Consider the following 23,921-nt stretch of genomic DNA (forward strand, 5'->3'; position numbering starts at 1 on the left):
CTTCAGTAACCGACCGGTACTTCCATCAACCAAGTTGGTAGCACTGCAACCTCAGAGCTATGTCACTGACTACAGGGGCTCCAAGCACGGCCTGCCCTCCCTGGTGTACAGACAGGCGTGGGCATGAATGGTAGCTTTTTTTTTTTATTATTGTTTCCTGATTCTCTCTGGCTCCTTCCTTTCCATCATGCCCAGTATAAGGGTACATCTCCTTCCAAACTGTCCGAGGGTACCCGCTTGGTCTGGGTCAGTCCTCTAATCACCTGTAGAGGGGTGGCTGCATGTAGACTGGTGGCAGGGAGACTAGGGTAAAACCCATTTCTTCCCCCTGGCAGAGCCTAGATACCCACGAGGGAAAGAGCAGGGTCCTACCCTCTCAGAGCCTCTGTCAGGGTGTCTATGGGGCCAAAGAAGTGGGGGCAGGAAGGGTGGAGCACACAGAAAAATGTGAAAGATATGCAAAGATTTGGGGTAGAGTGGGCACCTCCTATGTGAAAGAGGAAAGAAAGGAAGTTGCTGCCCAGGCTGCTGTTGAACCCACTTAAGAGAGCAGAAGCCTGCAGGACAACGGGCAGGAGGGGGTGGAGGTCAGGTACCAGCCGGTACTGGTGGGTAGTGAGGCACATTGCTACAGATACTGGTAGCAATGGGGTCTTCTGGGGAGACAAGCATGAACCAGAAGCAGAGGAAGTAAGAAGCCCTAGCAGGAAGGGTCCTAGGAAGGTCAGAGAAAGTTCTCTTGAGACTCGGGGCTCCCTCTCTTCTTCAGCCTTGGGTGTAATCTCTCCGGTCCCTCCCCCGTTCCCCACATGCACCAGAACCTACTGCCAAGGGTCTTTCCCCCATAGGGTGGCACCCCTGCCTGGTTAGCCTCCTGTTCGGGTGACTCTGCCCAGTGGGCTTTACTCACCCTCTACTAGCAGCTGTGTGTCGGCACTGTCCTGGCCCGCCTGGCAGCTGTAGGTGCCCTGGTCCTCAGGTCGGACATCATGGATGACCAGGCTGTGGGTGGGGCCGTGGCTGCGCATCTCATACTTGCTTCCCGGACACAATTCGATCCCCTCCCGCAACCAACACACGTGGCCTCCAGGGCGGGACACAGTCACCTCCAACACCGCCCTGCGGCCAGCCAGAACCGTCTTCTCGCGAGGTGGGCGGCGGCACATCTGGAGAGGCAACGCTGCGGTTGGGGGGACAGGAGCTTAATAAGGACACGCACGGCCCCTAGGGGACAGGTGCATCTTCTCTGCCTACGACCTCCATCCACTCCTGGCACAAGCCCTCCGTGCCATAGTCGGTTTCCCTGCATGCATGGCTCAAAGTCTCTTCCTCTCCATCTCCTCTTGAGGAAATGAGCTGCCCTCTGTGACCTGCCCCAAGAGAGCCCCCTCGAAGAGGAGAGATGAAGGAAGCAGCATCTCTAGGACCAGCGGCCAGTCAGTCAGTCCCAGGACCGGTGATGATGCCCTTCCCTGTCGCCTTCGCCTCAGAAGCTTACCCTCCACCTCCAGTCGAGCCAAAGACTGGGCGGGTCCCGCCTGGAAGCAGACTTCACCGGTGTCCTCGGCTCGCAGCTCGCTCAGCACCAGAATGTGTTTCTTCCCTGGGGGGGGGGAGGGGAAGGTAGCGAGGCCTCAGCCGCTTCCCGGGAGGATTCGAGAACGACCCGAGCAGGTCCCAGGGGGGCTCCGAAGAGTCGGTGCGCGCAATTGCAGATAGGAAGCGAAAAGGAGCTAGACTGGACACGGCGGAGGAAAGTCCGGGAGACCCTGGCAGTGGGGCCGTGGGGCGGAGCTGCTCGGGCTAGAGGCGGGGCTAATCCTAAAGGGGCGGAGTCTGCCTGCACCCTGGGCAAGGTAACAAGGGGTCACAGAGGGTAGGAAAGCGACCAGACCTTCCTGTCGGATGCGGACGCGGCCTCCGGGTCTCAGGACGCGGCCTCCGAGCTCCCAGCGTCCGGTGGTCTCGGTCTCTGACACAGTGCACTCGAACGTGGCGCTATCTCCTTCTCGGGCGCTAACGGACCGGAGCTCACGGAGCACAGACACCTCGCGCTCTGGGGCGGAGCCGTGGGCGTGAGGCGGGGGCGGGGCACACAGCCAGGACACACCCCCACCACGCCCCCTTACTAGAAGTGAGTAAACTGTCGGGGAAACACTCTTCCGCAGTCTAAGCGCCTAAAGTAGTACCCAGCCCGGGCACCCCTGGGTACCCACCGCGCACTGTCAGGCGCGCAGGCCCGGAGCGGGCCGTTCCCACAACGCAGCTGTAGGTCCCAGCGTCCGAGGAATTGCAGCGCCGCAGCAGCAGAAGGCGGCGCGCTCCGAGAGCCTGGAGTCGGAGCCGCGGGCTCGGAGAGAGTGCCTGCCCATCCTAATTAGGGCGGGGATTTGTAGTCGGTTAGACTGAGCCCAGCAAGACTCTGGAGGCCACGGCCCTGGAAGGTGGCGGTGTCCTCTGTGCATGCCAACCTGTCTAGAGGCTCACCAGGGGTTTCGTTGCGTTCCCCTGGTAGGGTTGGACTGATCCTCATCTTCCCTTTCTGATCACTTCTCGGAGAAGGTGCCATCCCTTCGGACTTTAGAGCCAAGAATTGACACCAATAGCACCGAAAGCCCAGAGCTCTGCATGGACCACTCCTCCCCCCACGAGTATGGATTCTAAAATTGGTTTCCAATGTAGGCTCTACTCCCTTTTGTCTGCCCTTGAGCAACTATGTTCATCCCACAGAACATATGTTATCCAATATAATAACCAATCTTAGATAACCAATCTGGTGATAATAAGGTGTACCTATCCAGGGTGTTGTAAGGACTAGAGAGGATTAAATGTGCCATCAATCTTAGCCTAGTGCCAGTCTCACAGGGCCAGTGAGTGTTAGCGTCTTGTCCGAATTATTGTTATGTCCATAGTTCTGCACTGGGGCCATGCTCTGACCTTCTCCCATACAACGTCAGCCAAAGTCTGGGAAAGCTCGCACTCGAACGTCGCTGTGTCACCTTCAGTCACTTCTAGGTCCTGTGGCCCCCGCACAATAGTCACTGGGACTTCTGAGAGTGGGTAAGGGAGGACAACGCCAAGAGGTGGGGGTAAGTGAGGAATGAAGGCCCAGTTTTCACAACACACAGGCACGGGAGGTCAGTGGCAGTCACATGCAGGTGGTCAGTGGAGGCCACTAGTGAGTGGAAGACATTGGACGACAGGAAGTTCAAAGGAGATGCTGGAGAATGGGAGACGCAGCAGGGCCAGAGAGCCAATGGCACAGGAGTGACTAGCTGGGAGTCACATTGTGAGGTAGTCAGCAGGGGACATGCTGGGGTTGGAGGGGAAATGGCAGAAGGTGAAGAGACGCCACAGAGATCACTCATAGATGCATGGACAGCAGTGGTCACATAGCTGAAATGGATAGTTGAAGACACTGGGCTTGGGGGTACATAAAAGCTCCACAGAGCACTGAGGTGATTAACCACACCTTTAAGGTTAATCATTAAGGCTGGAAAAATGGGGGCCCTCAGGCAGAATTAGTGCACTCTTTGGCGGCTCTTCAGTGGAAGACCTACAAGGGGCACACTTAGGCAGCAAAAGTCAGAATAAGAGTAGTCAGTGGGGCCATGTCCAGGTAGGCAGACTAGGGATTGTTCAAGGTAGCACGGTTTGCAGGGTTACAGGCATCTGGGCAGACAGTCTTGTGCTCAAAGTGGTCACTGTGAGGGCCACACAGATTCCGAGGGTCTGGGGATTCCCCACTATGGCAGGGTGGTCAGTAGGAGTCACGTGGTTAGATCAGTGGTCACACACAGGAAGTTAGCAGGCAGGGGCCCAGAGGCCACACCTCTCACTGAGAGCCGAGCAGCACATCGAAGGGTGTCCGCAGTAAAGGAGATACAGCCTGAGTCAGCCAGACCCAGGCCACTGAGCACCAAGCTGTGAGTATGGCCTTCTGAATAAATGTGGCACTTGGGCCCTGGGTGCAGCCGGACTCCACCCTGGGCCCACTCTCCAGTCACACCCTCCTGGGACAGCTCCACCTGGAAGGTGGCACTGCCCCCCTCAATGACGGTCACATCTTCCAGAGGCCGAAGTTCCCTCAGCTGCCGTGCTGGTGTGGGGAGATGAGGAGAGAGGGAGGATGCCAGATGGAGCTCTGGGCAGGGTTCGGGGTCTCACTCACCCATTAACACTCTGCACCCCCCGCCCCCAGCCCATGCATGCAATTGAAGGTCCTAACTATAGAACTATAGAAGTTCAGACCGGGTGGGTGGGAGGAAAGGCAGACACAATTGGCTAGATTTGGTCAGGGGAGAGGTGTTAGGAAAAGGAAAACACATGAAGGTAGGGTTAAGAGTTTCGGGGGAGGTTGAGAAGCGTGGGGAGCCACACGGTGTGGGGTTCTGTGACACTGGAAGGAACAGGAAATCTGAAGCCAAACCCATTGGGATTGGAGCCTAGCTTTAACACATAATTTGTGCATGCACTGTGTGATCTTTGGCAACTGCTCTGGCTTTTTCTGGCCCTCGGTTTCCCTATCGCACTAGATAAAAGAGCAATGAAGCTCTGCGTTATACTTCGATGAACACGTATCGCCGGTGACAGCCAATCACCAAGACCTGACATTTCAGCTAACTTCCTCAAAGTCTCTAGAGTAGCGATGGACCTCATCTTTAGGAAGACTTGTTTGAGAGAGATGGCATGAGGTCACGGAGGGCTCTAGCATGGGGTGGCGGGTGAGAAGTGCTATTTGCCAGCCATTCCTTCAAAGAATAAATAGAGAGAGTCTTTTTGGAGTATAATATTTATATTGCTAGCAAAGCCATCCTGGAAGTTAGAGGTAGAAAGCAAAGTCCAGTTTGACTTCTGAGGTAACCAGAAAACATTAGAAAAAGAGGTTTTCCTTTGATCAGGGAGTCTTGAGGCCCAAACCCGATTAAGGTGGCCAGAGCAGACTTTTCCTTAGCAGAAAGGAGCACTTTGGTGTGTGTGGGGGGGTGTCTCGGGGACTCTGGGCCAGCCAGTGGGTGTGAATTAAGAGAAGACAGGGCACTCACGCCTCACACTGAGCCTGGCCAGGGTTCGATCATGGTGGCTCTCACAGCCGTAGGTACCCTGGTCGCTAAGTAGGACACCATGGATGGAGAGGCGGTGGACATGGCCATCCTGGACAGTGGTCAGGCGAGAGTCGAGGGGAAGAGGCTCCCCACCTCGTAACCAGCGAACAGCTCCAGCTGCACCCACTCGGCCCGTCTCTACCTCAAGGCACACATCCTGACCTTCCTCAGCCCGCACATCCTGCAGGCGCCTCAAGAATAGCAGCTCTGTCTCTGGAAGGGAAGAAAAAAGGAGGTCATGGAGCCCTGATCTTGAAGGCTGGTCCTGACTATCTCATTTCTAAGCCAGAATTGTGAGGGGGTTTCAGGAAATGGACATTTTATTCTCAGTAGCACTAAACCTCGGACATGGAGCCTGGCGCTTGTGTCTGTGGCTCCCACTCGTGCAGTCACGGTCCCTGTGTCTTTGAGTTGGCACCCTCGGATGATCAAAGTGTGGCTTGAACCATTCTGGACCATTTGCAGCTGGGGCCCTGGAGTGACAACAGCTCCATTGCGTAGCCAGGTGACTTGGGCGTCTGGTGGTGAAACTTCACACTGGAATGTGGCATCATCACCCTCATGGACCGTCAATGGTGTCAGTTCAGAGACGAGTTTCACTGGTGGGGGTTCTGGAAGGAGGGGTGAGGCAGTGAACTGGGTACCTCTTTCTCCCTTTCTCCTTCTCTCCTCTTCCTCATGACTCAAGCCCTCATTCTCCCACCAATTACTACAGCTTGAGTGAGATTTTACTGTGTGTTGGTCACGGAGGTTCTCCCAAAGACCAGAATGCCAATTCCTTAGTAAGCTCCCTGCAATCCCAGCCTGGCACCTCTTCCCAAGTCATTTACTATGGGCCCTGTGACAATATCTAATAGTCATAGAAACCTATCTGCTGTCCCAATTCAGAGTTGGGGCTCAGAGAAGTAAAACAATTTGGCTATGTCACACAACTCCCAGACAGCAGAGACCCCAGGTGAGTTGACTCTAGAAGCCCTGTTCTTATCTACTGGGCCATACAGCATGCTAGGGTCCTGGAAAAGGGAGTTTGCTCTCTCAGGGTGAGGTCATGCTCACACTGGTGGGGACCACAGACAGCAAGTTGGGTGAGATGTAGATGAGAAGAGCCCAGAAGGACAGGAGGTGGTCTTTGTGGGTGCCAGAAACCAACTCGTGTGAGGGGTGCACTGTTACCTTCCACACTGACGATGAAGATGCGACTGTCCTGGGGTACGTCACACAGGTATTCCCCAGCGTCCCCTCTCCGTGCCCCCCGCACCCGCAGCACCTGCCTGGCCCCGGCTTGTTCCAGCTGCACCCGCCCCTGGTCCGCCAGGCGCTCCCCGTCCTTGTACCAGCGCACAGGGCCCCCTGGCCTGGAGAAGTGTACCACCAGCTCTAGGTCCCCGCCTGGGGTGCTTCGAACCCTCGTCTGGGCTGCCTCGGGGGCCACTACCCGCACCGGGGGCTCTGTGGGGTCAGAGCTAGGGGTCACTGAGAGGGCAGTGAGGAGGACAGGGAGGCAAGCTGGGGAAACTGGGCAAGCGGACAGATGTGGTGTTTTAGGAAAGTGGGGGAGCCCTGGGTATGGGGTGCTACTAAGGCTTTCTGCCCAGGCTGTACTCACCAGCCACCTGGACATTGAAGGTGAGGCTTGGGGACTCTGGAGCTGCTCCAGCCTGGCAGGTGTAGACACCCGCATGACTTAGGTCTGCAGCCTGGATGCAGAGGATTCGGCGAGGACCCTCAGCTCTTAGCTCTAGGCCTTCGCTCTGCTGCACGGGGCTCCCATTATGGTTCCAGAACACTTGTGCACTCGCTCGGGACAGTTCACAGCTCAGCACCACTGGCTCCCCAGGAGCCACACAGAGCGGGCTTGGGGCTGCCTCTGGGGCCAGGAACTGCACTGGGAGCTCTGCATAAAGAAAGGAGGTTGTAAGCCCAAGCCAGCCCCTGCCTCCCCACCCCAGGGTGGCCCGGCACACCCACCAGCCAGGCTGACGTTGAAGGTGACAGCCTCATCTCGGGTCTCACACACATACTCCCCGGCATCCTCAGGCTGGGCGTGGGGCAGGGTGAGAGTGCGGGCAGGCCCCTCAGCACCCAGCTGCAGTGAATCGGACACCTCTACCTCCAGCCCATCCTTGTACCAGCACACCTGGGACCCGGCTGGGGCCACTTCGCAGCGTAGCTCCACATGTCCTGGAGCCGCAAACTGCAAATCCAGGGATCGGGCTGCTGGGTGCACAATCCTCTCGGGTGGGGCTGGTGGGTGGGCAGAGAAAGGGGCACAGGATTTTGACTCAAGGCCTCTCTCCCTGCCTCTCCAATACACTTTATGGTTAAGGACCTGAGGGCTCCTATGAGGAAAAGGACTTGCCCAAGGTCACAGAGGCAGGTCAGACTCATACCCAGATCTATCAGGTCGATCCTCCCTAGATCCATCCCAATTTCCTTCCCTGCCATGCTCTGCCTCTAAGTTCCACAAGCACAGAAAGCTGTAGATCACTGGTTCACTTTGTACTCCAGCATCTAGGATGGTGCCAAGCATACACTAGTTGTTTGACAAGCATTTGTTAAATGAACGAATGGTCCTAACCACTGGGCTCCCTCTCACCAGGCCTGTGGTCACTGTCCCGGCTTGGCTTCTCTAATGGTTAAGACTGAGGAGACTGTGAAGCAGAGGTATGGGGAGGGGGAATGGGATCCCTAAGATGAGGGAAGTTAGGACAGTTGATGCCTGCCCATAGCACCCTATTTCTCTACCTCCCTGGAAGTGCCCACAGAAACTACCCACCTGTGACAGTGACAGTGAAGAAGGCAGAGTCATCTCCAGCATCACAAACAAACTCGCCCCCGTCCTCTGGCTGGGCAGCAGGCAACACCAGCCGGCGACGAGGCCCGTCACTCTCTAGCACCAGGGCCTCGCTCTCCTCCACCTCCAGCCCATCCTTATACCAGTGCACAGGAGCGTCCTCTCGAGACAGCTCACATGTCAGCACCACACATTCCAAACTCACAGCAACCAAGGTCACCTCATCCTGGGGATATATGATCCGCACGGGAGGCTCTGTGGAGTAGGGCAAACAAAGCTGTCACCAACTGGAAGGACTGGAGCCCTGTTGCCCATGTGGTAATAATAGTCCTGAGTACTGTGTAGCACAATAGTAAGTAACAATAGATACCCAATATGTCTCTGGAAATCCCTAGGGCCAGGCTTTTACAGAAATCAGAATATTTCGAAGTCTAAAAAGGATGCATTTCTCATTTAGAAGACACCTTCAGGCCCTGCCCCCACCCATTATAACTATTCCAGTTAACATTTTTGCTGTGTGCAACATATTTGCCCTCAGCAAGACATATTAAAAGATACAGTCACATCTCACAAAGATACAGATATACAAGCCCTACCAGATAATTAAAGAGTAATTAAGTATGCAGCAGCTAAACTCAGCTTTAGTGAAATAAATTTGATTTCCAAACTTTTCTTTTCTTTTCTTCCTTCCTTCCTTCACTTTTTTTCCTTTGAGAAAGGGTCTCACTATATAGCCCTGGCCATTCTGAAACTCATTGTGTAGACCAGGATGGCCTGGAACACACAGAGCACCACCTGCCTCTGCCTCCCGAGAACTGGGATTAAAGATGTACACCACATACCCAGATGACTGCTGAACCTTGAACAGGACTTTTGATAGTGAGGGTTTGGGGTCTTTCAAAATTGTGTATAAGGGATGGTCAGGATGCGTAAGAACATATACTTCCCAATGCTCTAGCAATGGCTGTAAGCACTTTGCATGGTTAACTTCACAGTGATGTCTGGAGAAAAGTACTATGCTGACTCCATTTCCCAGATCAAAGAACTACGGCACAGAATGATTACACAATGAATTGTCCATCAGGTCACAGATGACTACAGCTCCTGGGGACAGCAGAAGCACCTTCTGTTCCAGGCAGGCTCTCCTGCTGCTGGCAGTAGGAGGGACTCCAAGCCCAGGCTTGTGGCAACTAGGGAAAGGTTTTTGTTCCTATATACCAGACTTGCTAACACCTGTCTAAAAGTTTCCCAGGGATGCTACACGCTGCTTTGGGGATTTCATCCCCAAGCACAGGCCACTCCTCCACAGAAAAGGAACCAAGTCAATATTAGATGGTCAGCAAGCCCAAGCTTACCCTAGTACCATGCCCTCTTGTTTCTCTGGGAGTCAAGTTTCCAGACTAGAGTACACCTGGCCCCCTTGTGGCCAGCTGGAGAACTGCTAGCTTCCCTGACTAGGACTTTTGAGAAGTTCACAGAGGGACCCAGCCACAGCACCTGGAGGCCTTGAGCTCATGTAGCACACCTCCACACATGGGATTCTTTTCTCAAAGTGTCTGATCCAGTCATGACAAGGCCAGGAGATTACAGAAGGTAGCTCCTTGGGGCAGTGAGCTGGAGGAAAGCTATGACAACAGAACCCATTTGGTGTGGGGCTTGATCCACTCTGACCGGGAAGTGAGGTGGTGAATTGTGTGAACTTTGCTGTGAGGTACCCAGGTGCTTTGTGGTTGTGGCTGTTATGTCTGGCCAGGGCTGGGAGCAAGAGAGTGAAGGTAACTGGCTGTACAACAGAATGTGTGCACAGCCTTGTTGCCATTACAGATTCCGTTAACTGGGGTATCGGGAGTGGAAGTGCCTAAGCAGCTTGGCCTGGGCATGGGCAGGCCGGGGAAGGTAACAGGACCGCGAACAATAGGGTAGCTGTCTCAGGGCTGCCACTGGGGTTCTTCTGTGATGCCCGGGACTGCTTAAACCCACCCGCACTACCATCCTGAAGTCTCTGGCTTAAACCATTACTTGTAGCCACCCAGTACTTGCCCAACCTAGAATATTCTCTGCCCAGCCCTTAACTCAACTTAGCAGCAACAGAGTAAGTAAACATCTTCATTACTATGACCAGGATAGCAGCTGCCAGCCCTAGGATTTCTACGCTGACCTTGACAGCCTACACTGACACGCATCTGACTTTCTTACTAGGCTGTGCCCTTTGGGAAGGAAATGCATGTCTGTTCATATGCTGCTGAATATATAGAGCCCAGCCTATATTACAGTCACCCTGGGTGACTTTCTCCCAGGTGTTCCCTGCTTGTCTGTTCTGGGAAGCCCTCGACCCTAACACACTTATCACAGGTGTCTTGTGTTTATTGGTGTGTTTATTGGTTTAACACAGGGGTTGCAAAATGCAGAGGCCAAGCAGGGTGAAGTCAATAGCTCAAAAGGTCTGGGGTGAGGCGCAAGGAATGGCAGGAAGGGTGGAACAGAGGGATGGGGGCCCCATATTATGGGGCAGCTGCTACTCAGTGCCAGCCGTTCGTCGCCATGGGGGGAAACGGGACCAGAGCCGCCGGGTCTTCGGCTTTTTCAAGAGGACGCATAACTCCGGGCTGTTATTTGGGCTGTCCTGACTTTGGTATGACTCTGCAGGCCAAACAAAACACATCTGTGGGCTGCACGGAGCCCAAGGGTCTCCCCATCTGCGACCCTTAGTTAACAACTGTCTTCCTAACTGGTCTGGCAGCTCCCTGACCTGTAGCCCAAGCACCTGGCCCAGTGCTGGGGTGTTCAGCCAGTGAGCTGGTGGAGCACGGCTAGACCTGGCCTTGACACTGGAGAAGGGCCTGTTTATTCCAGCTGGGCTTCCAGGTTCTTTCCAGCAGGGTCCCTGGTGCATGCACCCTCAACCCACACTTCCCTCCCTCACACCAGCAAGCTTTCTCGTGAGGAACATCCCTCCCTCTCAGGGTTGTCCCCTGGTGATTCTGGGGGCTGGGGTGGGCCCACACCTGTAACAGTGACAGTGAAGGAAGCCGACTCATCATCAATTTCACACAAGTACTCGCCGGAGTCCTCAAGCTGGACTGAGGGCAGCACCAGGCGGCGGATGGTGTCTTCCTTCTCCAGGAGCAGTGCTGGGCTCTCCACTGCCTCCTCCCCATCTTTGGTCCAGCGTACCTCAGCCCAGGGCCGGCACAGCTCACAGGTCAGCACCACACGCTCTAGGCGTATGGCTGTTACATACACCTTGCCACTGGGGTACACGATCCATGAGGAAACATCTGAAGGATAGAGACAACTGCTGCTAGGCAAGAGGGCATGCTACTGGGGTGCCCTGCTACCCTACCTGATCCATGCCTCTCCCCTATGATTTCAAAGTCTGCCATGTGTTGAAGGAGAAGCCACTCTGTAGGTAGTCACTCACAGCTAGAGCCACACAATCCTGAACACAGCCATCATGGTCAGAAAGACAGGACCACGATCTCCAAAACTCGCCAAGTTTTGTGTGGGAGTAGCATAATGGGGACTGGGGTGTCGACTTTAGCTGTGGGAACAGTTCACATGCTCTGGGGTGAGACAAGGACACTATAAAAAATAAAATGTGGGAGAAGGCAGCCGGGTCCGGGTCCCGGGTGGAACTGGGGTCCCCTACACCCCTACAGGCCTCTGAGATGTTTTAACCCCTTCCACACCTGGTACCACTTGCTCTGTAACAGAACTGCTGCCCCCAAGGAACCTTCTTAGCAGAGGACTCCTGGAAGATGGAAAAGGCAGGGCTCTCTGGGGGATGAATAGCCAGTAGTATGCTCAGGACTAGACGATGCAGGGAGGCTGGGGGTGGGGTGGGAAGGGGGGGTGGGGAGGTAGAAGAGTGACCCTCAGGAAGAGTTTCGGTATCTGCTCTAGCTGGTCCCACCTGTGATAGTGACAGTGAAGTAGGCACGTTCGTTCCCTGCGACGCACTGAAACTCGCCCCCGTGGGAGGGCTGGGCTGCAGGCAGCAACAGGCGGTGATGGGGCCCTTCATTCTCTAGTACCAGGGAGTCACTCTCCTGCACCTCCTGCCCATCCTTGTACCACTGCACAGGGGTGTCCTCTCGGTCTACCTCACAGGTCAGCATGACGCACTCGGAAGTGATGGCATGCACAAACACATGCTCCTGGGGGTCCACAATGTGCACTGGGGGATCTGGATGGGGAACAGAGACGGATCATAAACACCCCCTTACACAGATGACCCAAGGGCAGGAGACGTGTCTCTACACAGAAAGACACTGGTGGTAGGGAGAGGGGTTACCAAAGTCCCGGCATGCACGAGTTTGGGGACAAATGACACGAGACTCTACTGGCATGGCACTGAGTGATCCATAGGTCCCCAAAGGTAGCTGAATGACATCCGATAGTGACAGAGGCTGAAGGGAGCTCACAATCACAGGCACACGGCTGAGTTTGCTGTCTCCTTCACAAGGACACGACAGGAAGGACAGGCCTGGAGGATGACTTAGCCAGTATCAGACAACCATTCCATTTGTATACAGGCCGTATCTCCAAGGTCCAGATGTCAAGGGCTTGCAGGCCGGTCTGGTCCTATCTCGGTGTTATGTACAGCGCGACTTGATGGGAAAACCTTGGTCACTGGGGCCTGTCTTCATCCCACTCCCTTCACCTCCTATTTCCTGACCACGAAGATGAGCAATTTGTTCTGCCACAAACAACCTGCCTTTGTCATCCAGCGCCCCCATCACAGTCTCAAAACAATGGGTCCACCTGGTCTTGGGTCGGAATCCCCCAAACAAATCTTTTCTCACTATCAATGAATGTCTCAGGTATTTCATTACAGTGACAGAAAGCAGATTAATATGGGTAGTGAGTTCCCTGTCACAGGACATATTCAGGCTGGGGTCACAAGGTCTCCTGGTAATGGGTTTCTACACAAAGAGATCAGGAGCTCGTAAGCTGCCCTCCTTGAGAGTCAGCTTCCTCCCCCCCCCCTCTTCTCTGGAGATGGTGTCTCACATTGCTGAGGCCGGCCTCAGATCTGCATGCGTCACCTTGTTGAGTTACTGTCAGCTTTCTAAAAAGAAGATCTGCCAGGCTCAGCCCTGGATGCTTCCACTCTGGATATCCCAGGAGACCTGGGAACATGCACTGGCTTCTATCGTGCTCCTGGCTTATGTGAACCACTGGACCAATACACTTAATACTTCTGCACACTTTAACCACCACATGCAGCAGGAAAAAGCCAGGCCTAGGCAAGATTCCAAGCCACCATCTTTGTTGACTAAGTGGTGACAGTGAAGTTGCAATAATCCTGGAACAAATCTAGCTGTCCTGGAACTCGCTCTGCTGACCAGGCTGGCCTTGAACTCACAGAGGTCTGCCTGCTTCTGCCTCCCGAGTGCTGGGATTAAAGGTGTGCGCCACCACTGCCTGGATGAGGTTATACTTTCTTGAGTTGTGGAAATTAAACAAAATAGCATAGGTGCAAATTACCTAGCATGGCTCTAGCCCCAGAGTAGGTTCTCAATAAATGCCAGCCACTCCCTTCTTCCCTCAGTTGCCTTTAGCGCCTCACCCAATCCAGCAGAGGGTGTTCATGCACTGGTGGGCAAGTGTGCTCGATGATGTGGATATATGAGAGAGTAAAGAGGTAAATGCAAGACCAGGGATGCATCTCAGCAGTGCTCACCCTGAACCCACAAGGCCCTAAGCCACACCCAAATACCACAAAATGAAACAAATAAAAAGCCCTTCTTATAAGGGGACACCCACCAAGCCAACAGGGGCAGGGGTTAAAAAGCTCCCAGAATCAGCAGTGTCAGGCAGAAAAGGCCAACATGGTTCCTGACCTTGAACAGTGATGCTGAAGAAGGCTGAGACCCCTTCAGTTCTGCATTCAAATTCACCACTGTCTGGGACTTGAGCCTCAGGCAGGATCAGCCGGTGTTTTCGCCCATCCACCTTTACTATGAGTGATTCACTCTCCTCCACTTTCTGCCCATCCTTGTACCAGGTTGCTGGAAAGTCCACTCTTGAGAGCTCACAGGTCAGCACTACCCGTTCAGAGGTTGTGAAGGTCAGTGACACTTTGTCCTGGGGACTCAGGATGTGCACCGGGCTATCTGCATGGAGAGAAAGCTGGTCATTTGTCATGTCTTTGGTCTATTATGCTCCAATATGCATCCCCTTCCCAAGATGTGTGCTCGTGTAGGGGTGAACAAATTGGGAGGACAACTGCTGTAAGTGGCTAAAGCCCAGCTGTCAGTCAGGGTTTTTAAAAACATGTTTGAGGTCAAAGGGGAAGAGGACAGTGGCAAGGCATCTGTGAAACACACAATAAGGTACTAGGTTCAATTTCCTGTACTTTAAAAAAAAAATAAAAGGGATTGTGCTTTGCTATGGTTTGGATATGGTCTGAGTTGGCACTGAAAAGTTCATGTGACGGAAACGTGGTCCTTTAAGAAGGAGAACATGCGGCCAGGTATGGTGGTGCAGGGAGACGACACCTTAAAACCAAAACCAACACCTAACCAACCAATCAACCAACCATCCGACCAACAACAACAACAAAAGCACAGAACAAACAGCAAAAGAAAAAGGAAAGGAAGAACAGGAAGTAATAGCTGTGGTGAGGCTTGGTGGGAGTTCTCAAAGGCCCCCAGTCAGTCCTTGAGTACATTGCTGCAAAGCAAGTTCACCCTATGCACTTGCCTCCTTCTGATCTTGACAGCCTTTCTACTTTTTGTCATGTCCTGACTTAGTAAAAGGTTGGAGGGAGGGGCACTAGAGACTGAACTGATGGGGCTGACCAACCTTGGACTTTGAGTTTCCAGAACCGTGAGCTAAACAAAAGTCCCAGCACCAGTTATTCTGTTATGGCAACAGAAAACAGTCCAACTCAGGCTTTTAGGCCATTGCTTAACCAAAGTGCTTTTATTATACCTAAGAATTTTTAAAGAGCCCGTCTTTCTTTGTGCCTCTGGTGTTAGTGGTCCTGGGTTACAATGTAGAAATGCTGTTCCTGGTTAATTCCTGCCTTTGCTCTCTACTTCTAATGCTGGAAGTTACTGCTGTAAGGCCCCAGGTTCTCTAGCAATAGCAAGACAGCTATGTGCTAGGATGGCCCTTGAATTTTTAGCAGCCCCTGCCCTGGCAATCCTGAGTGATGTTACATTCCCTCCCCTTCCTTGTTCCAAAGAAAGTATGGTGTGTGTGTGTGTGTGTGTGTGTGTGTGTGTGTGTGTGTGTGTGGTGTGTGTGTGGGAGGGATCCTGGAGCCAGACTACCCAAGATTGTGCTAATTACCTACGTCAAGTGGTTAGGGCTGTGCCTGGCTCAAGGTGAACCGCTAGAAGACAGTGTTGGCAATCACACAAGATGACAGAAAGCAGGCAGGGACTAGGGCCAGGATCCATGTCATCCAAATGAGAGGACATATATTTTTTTGTTGATTTTGAGTTGGACCCATGGCCTTGCATATGCTAGGCAATGTTGTATCATTGAGCTGTACCCCAGCCCAACATGACAGAATTACTCCAAAGTAAAGCAATACAAAGAATAGGAATGACACTGATGAGCCCAAGGAAGCTCTATATGCTTTAAGCTGAAACTGGCCTTCTCAACCTCTGAACTTCCAACCGGAGCCCATCATGAATGCCCCGTATTCTTCTAGCCCAGCTATAAAACAGGCAAAACGTGCTTCGAACCTATCTGCCTGGGTGTCCTCCAGTACCAACCTTGGATAGTGAGAGCTGCGGAGTCTTGCACACCAGGACAGCTGAAGCCTACCAGGGCCCCACTGTCCTGGTGCCTGACAGCTTGCAGGATGAGTCTGTGCTGCAGGCCCTTCTGCTCTATGCGGTACCGCAGGGCTCCGGGCTCCACCTGGCCTTCTGGCTCATTACTCTTGAGCTGTTCCCCATTAAGGAACCAAGTGCCCTGGATGATGGTGGACAGGTCAAGGGAGAAGACAGCATCTTCTCCCTCATACACCTGTACATCCTCCAGGCCTGACACCAGGCGAGCTGTGGGCACTGAGACAGAGACAGAGTACGGCTGTTAGGACCAGAAAGGGCCAGACAGGGCAGAAGCCAGTGGATGGAAAAACACCATTAAGGACCAAGAGTCAGAGAAAGGCGGGCATGACTTGGGGTACAGATACTGATGGGCAAAAGATTAACTCACCCAGGTGAGCAGAACCATTGAAGACGACATGGGGACTGCGGCCATGTTCACTGACTGTGCAGATGCGGAAGCGGTAGTCGCCCTCGGCAGGTACACAGTCCCCTGGCACCTCTACGGCTCCAGCTTTCTCAATGCTGAAGCACTGGACCCAATCTTCAGACCCAACCTCCTGCCGCTCTAGGCGGTAGATGAAGGAGGTCTCCGGGGGAGGCTCGGGAGGCTTCCAGGTCAGCAAGACTGTGTTCTTTTGGCCTTTGAACATCTCAACCAATACAGGGGGCCCAGGAGGACTGTGCTTGACACCTGAGACAAAGTCGAGATTTTCATTCGAGCCTTGCACAAGCCTCCACCGACACTTTTGCTTTAAATCCACTTTGCCAACCCAGGACCTGGCAACTGGCTACCCTCCTGCCCTGACCCTCCTGTTTATAGGGCTTCATGCTCTCACATTTGACTCTAAGCAGAGTAGTGGTACGGGAGTTGCCCAGGCTAAAGGTGATTTCCCCAGCATCTTCTCGGGTCACCCCTGGAAGGACCAGGGCATGCATGTGACCAGAACTGCTCTGGCAGGTGGCTGGTAGCTCCTCCCCATCGTGGCTCCAGGAACCTTGGACCCCAGCTTCTCGGGTCTCCACCAGCAGCACTGCATTCTCTCCCTCCAGGACATCAAGCTTCCGGGGTAAGCGCTTCAGGATGGGTCCTGTGATGTGGATGGGAATCCATCAGCCCAGGATCTAGACACCACCAGTCTCAGCCTCCTCCCACCGGCCAGCTGACCTTTGACTGTCACATTGGCCACGGTGCGCACTCGACCCCGCATCTCGCACAGGTAGACACCATCATCATCCGCCTTTAGCCTGTGGATGATGAGGCGTCTCACAGTGCCCTCTTCAATCTGCTCGTACTTGCGGCAGGGCAACAGTCGTTGGTCCTCTCGGAACCAGGCCGTGGGGATTCGAGAGTTAGGTACTTTACATTCCAACACTACAATCCCATGCTCTCGGCCCTCCACATCCTGCAGGGGCCTTGTGAACCGGAGGCGGGGTTCTGCAGAAACAGGGGAGCAAGAGAAGGCTCAGGAGAAACAGGAGGAGAACTGGTACCATACATTACTTGCTCTTCCCGGAAGCCTGGGGGTGGCAGCCAAATAATTTCCAGCCTGACCCTGGTGCTCACCAGCCGTATCACCTTGGACACATCGGTTTGCTTGTGTGTTAGACGGAGAAAGGAAGGATAGAGCTGAGCCAGATCAGTGATCTTCAAACTGTCCCCTAACTCTACAACTTTCCCTTAATTCTGTGGGGGTCTGCATTGAATTTTTTAAGCATTTTGAACCCATATTTCAGAAATAGGAAGCCACCAGCGAGGTAACTTGTGCTGGGGAAACAAGTTGTCGTACCACTTGGAGACATTTCCTTACTTTTGGGAACATTGCAGTTTTGCACTGGCCTGGCGAGTTTGGGCACACTGAGTTAGTTGTGCCCCTGAGGACACTGCCACAGCTCAGGTACCACACACTTGGTTAAGTGCCAGGCAGGACTCAAGGGAACTTCCCAACATGCTTTCTTTGGAAGGAGAAAGTTAGGCAATAGCCAGTGAAAGCGTGACCCCTCGAGTTGTGATCAAGTCCTATTAAGGAGAACCTTAGCTTCCAGTGTGACATTAGGGTACATTTTGTTTTCTGTGTATGAATATTGAAAACATGTTAGGTTTTTTTAATTATTTACTTATTTACGCTCTTTTGCTTTAATCTTCTTTCAAACTTAAACAGCAGATTAATGAAAGAATAGAGATTGCTGGGTACTTTTCCTCTAGCAAGTTTATCTTCCCTGTGAATGAGCAGTTGCTTCAGGGAGGTCTGCACGGGTTTTCCTTGTAACAGATTCAGGGCCTGAAACTGTGAACACAGCCTCCACTCCAAATGTGTGTTTTCAATACAGCAGCCCCCTGGTTCTCACCGATTAGCATGTTATAAATTTAGACTTAGTTATTTACACCCATAAAAGGCTCCTTTTATCTTACAGACAAAGCTACCGATGGGAATCCAGTTGAGAAAGGAGGCCTAGAAGAGCAAAGGATGAGAGTATAGGACTTGAGAGGTTTACACATAGTCATCTGTTCCTAAATTTAGTGGTTTTAGTGGTTTTCAACATCTGCCTGGGCAGTTTGCTAAGCATTTCACAAGTGTACTGAAGACGTCTAAATCCACATCCCTGAGGGTGGGAGGCAGGTAGGAAATGGGAATTCGATATTTCCCAGGACACGGAGGTGGACAAGAACATGAAGGATCTCTGAGGGCACTGAAGGCACAGTGCTCTACCTTTCACGTGCAGCTGGACCACGCTGAGAGTCTGACCCGCCGAGTTGCGCGCTGCGCACACGTAGAGCCCCCGATCTTTGGCCTGGCAGTAGAGCACCTTAAGTACAAAGCCACCATCACGGTCGCGGTACATGAGGTGGCGGCGGTCAGGGAGCAGAGGGCGGCCCTCCCAGTGCCATTCGATCTCGGGCTCCGGCTTGCCCATCACGTAGCAGCGGAACTTGGCATGCTTGCCCTCGTTCACCCAGAAGGTCTTGGGTGCGCACTTGAGAGGCTCCACCACGGGCACGGGGGGATCATCCGGGTCCTGGGGCGGGCTTTCGTGGGGCTGGTGCACCTGGAGCAGCGCGCCGGCCTGCGCGTGGCCGTGCGCGTTGCGGGCGTGGCACACGTACACCCCGGAATCGGGCAGCCGCACAGCCTTGATGCGCAGCGTCAGGCTCGCACCCCTGCCATCCTCGCTGGGGCTCGGCTCCAGCGCGAAGTGGCTGCTGTCCCACACTTCGTCCAAGGCCATCCCATCCTTCTCCCAGTACAGCTTGGGCTCCGGGAGGCCTCCCACCTGGCACGTCAGCACCACCTCCGCCCCGCGCAACACCCACTGAGACTGGGGCCCCGTTAGGAACACCGGGGCGCTCTCCCCGGTGCCCGGCGGCGGCAGCGATTGCTCGGAGGATTGGGGTTCGGGCTCTGGAGCGGGGAGCTCCAGCACGGTGACGGCGGCCGCCGCGTAGGCCTCTCCGGCCGTGTTGCGGGCGCGGCACACGTAGACCCCGGCGTCGGTGGGCAGCGCTCCGCTCAGCAGCAGGCTGTGCTCGGCGCCGTCTTCCGGGAAGCTCAGGCGCTCCGAGGCCACCAGCTGCTGTCCGCCTTTCTCCCACAAGACAGTGGGCGGCGGCTCCCCCAGGACCACGCATTTAAGTTCGACCTCGGCGCCACTTACCACCCGCACGGGCCGCGGGAAGCGCAAAAAACACGGGGGGCTCCCCTGATCCCCCGAGCCAGCCTTCATCGCGGCCGCTGCAAATGGCACGTCTGGGTGGGCGGGAAGGCCGGGAGCCGAGACAGGAGCGTGGCGGAGTAGGCGCGGGGACTCCGGTGCCCTCCGGTGTCCGCTCGCCTCCTTCCCCTCGACCCGATCTGCAGCCCTGCTGCGCGGCGATTCCGGGCCCGGAGGCCAGAGCTCAGGGGGCAGTCCTTCCTGTTTGCTTGTGCAGCCAGGGGCCCTGCAGCCTAGTCTGCCGGCGGCCTGGCTTCCTGCTCCCGGGAGCCTCGCTTCCCAGCCCCCTCCCACAGCCTGGGCCTCTTTCCCCTCCTCCCTCCCACCTCCTGCCGCCAGGTCCCTAACTGCCGGCCAGGCTTGGGCCTGAGTGGCAGGGCGCCTGCAGCTGCCAATCCCAAAAATATTCTCTGATGACACAGCTGGAGGACAAGAGCCCAGACTGGCTCCTCCAGGCTAAGTATAGAGCAGGCGGGACCACCTGCCCTCGGCCCAGAGCCCCAGACCCAGGTCTTCTCTCCCACGATGGCCCTAGCAGCTGCTGTAGTTGAAAGGAGCCCCAGAAAGTCTGAGGGGGTTGGTACATTCTGTCTTCCTGACAAATGACACTTTCAGGAACTCATGACTGGCCAGCCTTAACACCCAAGCACCTGTTGTACCTGACGTCGACTCTCGTGTGTGTGTGTGTGTGTGTGTGTGTGTGTGTGTGTGTGTGTGTGTGTGTGTGTGTTGGGTTGTATGCTCGCATGAATGGGTCAGGTCACTTGGGGTGAACACCCTCCACAGCCCCTTCCCCCACATTCTTGGCGGGAGTGGGAGATAAGGCTCAGGGCCACAGACATCTGCGTCAGAGATAGGAGGTCTCAATGCCATGGGCAGGGGCAATTGGGACTGTAGGGCGTGGGAAGGACTGGGGGAGACTGGGGTGAGAAGGGTAGAAGAAGGCAGGCAGTAGGATGGGGAGGGGAGAGTGGGAAGGTCTTGGACAGAAGGGGCACAGGGCAGGGTGTGGGTTCCCTGTTGTCAGGGCCAAGTGAACTATGGTGATCCAGCCGTCTCTGCTGCTTCTTTTGCTGTTGACCCTACAGGATGGGGACGGCTGCCAGGGGCCAGAACTGGTGCGGGAGCTTGTCCTAGCCAAGGTGAAGGCTCTTATCCTAGATGCCTTGGGGCCCCCAGTAATGGCTGGGGAAGGTGGGAGTCCTGAAATAAGGCGGCTGCCTCGAAGACACGCCCTTGGAGGCTCCATGCACAGGACCTCTGAACCAGAGGAGGAGGATGTCTCCCAGGTCATCCTCTTCCCAGCCACAGGTAATGAAGTTGGGGACTGGCAGGTCAACTTTGGAAAGTAGCTGGTACCTATCTCAAGGGATTGGGAGCCAGGCAGATCTGGGTGTGAATGGCAGCCCCAGCACTCAGCTGGCTTTGCAGCAATGGGACAGTTCCTAAGCCTCTCTGGTCATCACCAAATAGGTGGTAGCCTCTACTACTCAGGCTGGAACCATCCAGTGGGCCTGGCACAACTGGAATATCAAAGGGAAGCTAACGTTCTACGGCTCAGGTTCCTGTCTTTTGTCTTTACACACACACCGACACCCACGCGTACACCATTTCATTGCTCTAGGTAGTTGGGACTTGAGATGGTCTCAGGGATGCAACAGAATGCTTGGCTATGTCCCCAGGAGTCTCTTTCTCATCCCTGTGTGTTTCTCATATCCCGATGACTGGAAGAGTAAAGCCCTCCTCCCACTGGGCCCCCTTCTCATCTGGCCCACAGCTCTTTTAGGGAGGTCCCCTCACTTCCCTCCCTTCGGCCCCTGGCAGCATAGTAGGAGAAAGTATGGATTTCAGATCAAGTGGAATCCCAGCCTGGCCACTTAATAGCTAACTGTCAGCCATTTCATATCTCTGGCCTCAGTGTCTTTTCTAGAAATTGGATCAGTTGTTAGAATGTTTATAATGAGAGAGGCTGTGTACTAGTGGGGCCCCGATTGCCAGTCTTCTGACAACAGTTGGTCCATAATACTTACTGTAGTCTCTGTGTATTTTGGGGCAGGAATGCCAGCTGCCCTTCCCTGGGAGGAATGGACCTCTATTCTATTCTCCTTTTCGTTCCATTCTTTCTCTTTCCCTTCCCCACGTCGCGTCCACTTTCTTTTGTTGTTCTTTTCCTTTGATTATGCATATGTATGTGTGTGTGTGAAGGTCAGAGGTTGGCAGTAAACGTCTTCCTCAGTCACTTCCCACCTTAGGTTTTGAGACAGTCTTTCACTGTTGTCTCTACCTCCTTAGTGCTGTGAGGGATTACACGGAATGCAGATAGCTTTCTCTGTGGATGCTGGGGATTGAACTCAGGTCCAAACAGTCAAGCAACAAGCCTCTTAGGAAATGAGCTGTCTCCCTACCCTGTAAACTGCCTTTAAAAATACCATTATTTTAGGGAATTTGTCATATAAAGTTTCTGATATACGTGGTGAGATACGAGTTATGTACACATCCATACACGCCACAGCCAAGATAATCACTATGTTAATCTGATGAACACTAACCAGTGTCCCTGAGGGGGAAAGCACAGAGTGAAATGGGCTCTTACACATTGCTGTTTACATTAATTAGTAAAGCCGTTTAGGAGAGATATTGCCAATGTCTTGTTTTGATGGTGAATGGAAAACTGGGGAGCCTCTGTTACTTTTCCCAAGACTCCAGAGAGTGTACGGGTCTAGGTGGAATTTAACAGTGTTTGACACCTAATCAGCACTGAGGGATGTCCTCGACATTCTTCTCATGGAGATGGAGATGTTTCCAACCCTACAGATCAAGGTTGCCGTCTCTCTTCTGCCCGTGTAGGTGCCACCTGTGAGGACCAGCCAGCTGCTGGAGGGCTTGCCCAGGAGGCTGGAGAAGGTCTCTTCACTTACGTGTTCCGGCCATCCCAACACATGCGCAGGCACCAGGTGACTTCAGCCCAGTTGTGGTTCCACACAGGGCTAGACAGGAAGAACACCGAGGCCTCCAATAGTTCTGGGACCCTGCTAGACCTGCTGGTGCTGTCATCTGGGGGGCCCATGGCTGTGCCTGTGTCCTTGGGACAGGGCCCTCCTCGCTGGGCTGTACTGCACCTAGCGGCCTCTACTCTCCCCCTGCTGACCCACCCTGTCCTAGCTTTGCTGCTGCGATGCCCTCTCTGTTCCTGCTCAGCTCGACCAGAGACCACGCCTTTCCTGGTAGCCCATACCCGGGCTAGACCACCCAGTGCAAGCGAGAGGGCCCGACGTTCAACTCCCTCGATGCCTTGGCCTTGGTCTCCTGCAGCTTTGCGTCTACTGCAGAGGCCTCCGGAAGAACCTTCTGCCCACGCCTACTGTCATCGAGCTGCACTCAACATCTCCTTCCAGGAGCTGGGCTGGGACCGCTGGATTGTGCATCCTCCCAGTTTCATCTTCCACTACTGCCATGGTAGCTGTGGGATGCCCACATCTGATCTGCCCCTGCCGGTCCCTGGGGTTCCCCCTACCCCTGCTCAGCCCCTGTTTTTGGTGCCAGGGGCCAAGCCCTGTTGCGCTGCTCTACCAGGGAGCATGAGGTCCCTACGTGTCCGAACCACCTCAGATGGAGGTTACTCTTTCAAGTATGAGATGGTACCCAACCTTATTACACAACACTGTGCTTGTATCTAAAAGCACCTTGTTTCCTCATCCCACAGCCAATAGCCACCATTATCCCTCCCCATCCCCCATCATCAGCTAGGACGAAAGCAGAATGTGGAAAACAGACGGTTTCCATGTCCTCTTCCCTACACTTTCATGTCTGAGGGCCCAGACCCTATTCCACCCTGATCCCATCCCGTGGATAACAGTAAAGAAGGAAGTGTGTATGACTTGGCATGTATTCTTGGCCGTCTTTGATGCAGGGTTGGGGAAGTCTGGGGTCAGAGAAAATGGCATTGTGGAATTTCGGGTTACTCAGCTACATTTGGCTTTGGAGAGCTACCGTCTAAGAGGTAAAATTAGGTGTGAATTTGTTGGGAAGCTGCCAAATGTCCCAAAACTCTTTGGACACCCACTCTAGGGACAAAATTGCCCCCTTAAAAGATGATGTGTCACACAGTCTGCTGGTCTTGCCACACCTAAAAGAAACTTGCCATCATAGTGGCTTCATCCGATGCTGTCATAGCCCCCACTGTATGCAGCTGCTCTAACTCACTGGTATATATAAGTCAAGGTCAGGCATTCATAGCCTAGGCAGAGACTGTGGACTTTGCAGCGCCACTGAGACAGTTGTCCAGAGAGGGTCAGTCATATCTTGATGCCTCCTGGGAGCTTCAGTGGGAAGAAGAGCAAATATATGAATTGACAGTGTCAGAGAGAAACATCGGATTGAAGTCTGATGCCCAGAATGAAGTTCCAAGAATTGCAATTGGCTGATGGTCACAGGATAGCCAAGAATCTGTTTTTTGATCTTTCTTCCTTCCCCTAATTACTCTCACCATTTTTTGAGACAAGATCTCATCCTATAGTCCAG

General features: G+C 53.9%; 2 protein-coding genes across 8 annotated transcripts; one reads left to right on the top strand and one right to left on the bottom strand.

Moving 5' to 3' along the window:
* Nucleotides 1-124: 124 nt before the first annotated feature.
* LOC100766443 (obscurin like cytoskeletal adaptor 1) lies at nt 125-19,444 on the bottom strand. Of its 7 annotated transcripts, XM_027397311.2 has the most exons (21): nt 18,401-19,444; nt 16,858-17,127; nt 16,529-16,780; nt 16,081-16,383; nt 15,633-15,929; nt 13,746-14,018; nt 11,813-12,085; nt 10,905-11,177; nt 7,882-8,154; nt 7,074-7,349; nt 6,712-6,999; nt 6,279-6,554; nt 5,447-5,716; nt 5,046-5,318; nt 3,833-4,099; nt 2,938-3,050; nt 2,217-2,373; nt 1,895-2,056; nt 1,499-1,603; nt 911-1,180; nt 125-263 (listed from the first exon to the last, which is right to left on the bottom strand). In XM_027397311.2, exons 1-21 carry the CDS (start codon nt 19,410-19,412, stop codon nt 256-258), a joined length of 5,691 nt encoding a protein of 1,896 aa, XP_027253112.1. In that variant the 5' UTR covers nt 19,413-19,444; the 3' UTR covers nt 125-255. The 7 variants fall into 7 exon arrangements, with proteins under 7 accessions (XP_027253112.1, XP_027253115.1, XP_027253114.1 ...); XM_027397314.2 differs by lacking the exon at nt 6,279-6,554; XM_027397313.2 differs by lacking the exon at nt 3,833-4,099.
* Nucleotides 19,445-19,675: 231 nt separating this feature from the next.
* On the top strand, nt 19,676-23,277 carry Inha (inhibin subunit alpha). Its single transcript, XM_027397320.2, has 3 exons — nt 19,676-19,976; nt 20,489-20,711; nt 22,248-23,277. Exons 1-3 carry the CDS (start codon nt 19,926-19,928, stop codon nt 23,075-23,077), a joined length of 1,104 nt encoding a protein of 367 aa, XP_027253121.2. The 5' UTR covers nt 19,676-19,925; the 3' UTR covers nt 23,078-23,277.
* Nucleotides 23,278-23,921: the final 644 nt, after the last annotated feature.

This window comes from Cricetulus griseus, chromosome 2, assembly GCF_003668045.3.
Source record: "Cricetulus griseus strain 17A/GY chromosome 2, alternate assembly CriGri-PICRH-1.0, whole genome shotgun sequence".
In the NCBI taxonomy this organism is placed as follows: Eukaryota; Metazoa; Chordata; class Mammalia; order Rodentia; family Cricetidae; genus Cricetulus; species Cricetulus griseus.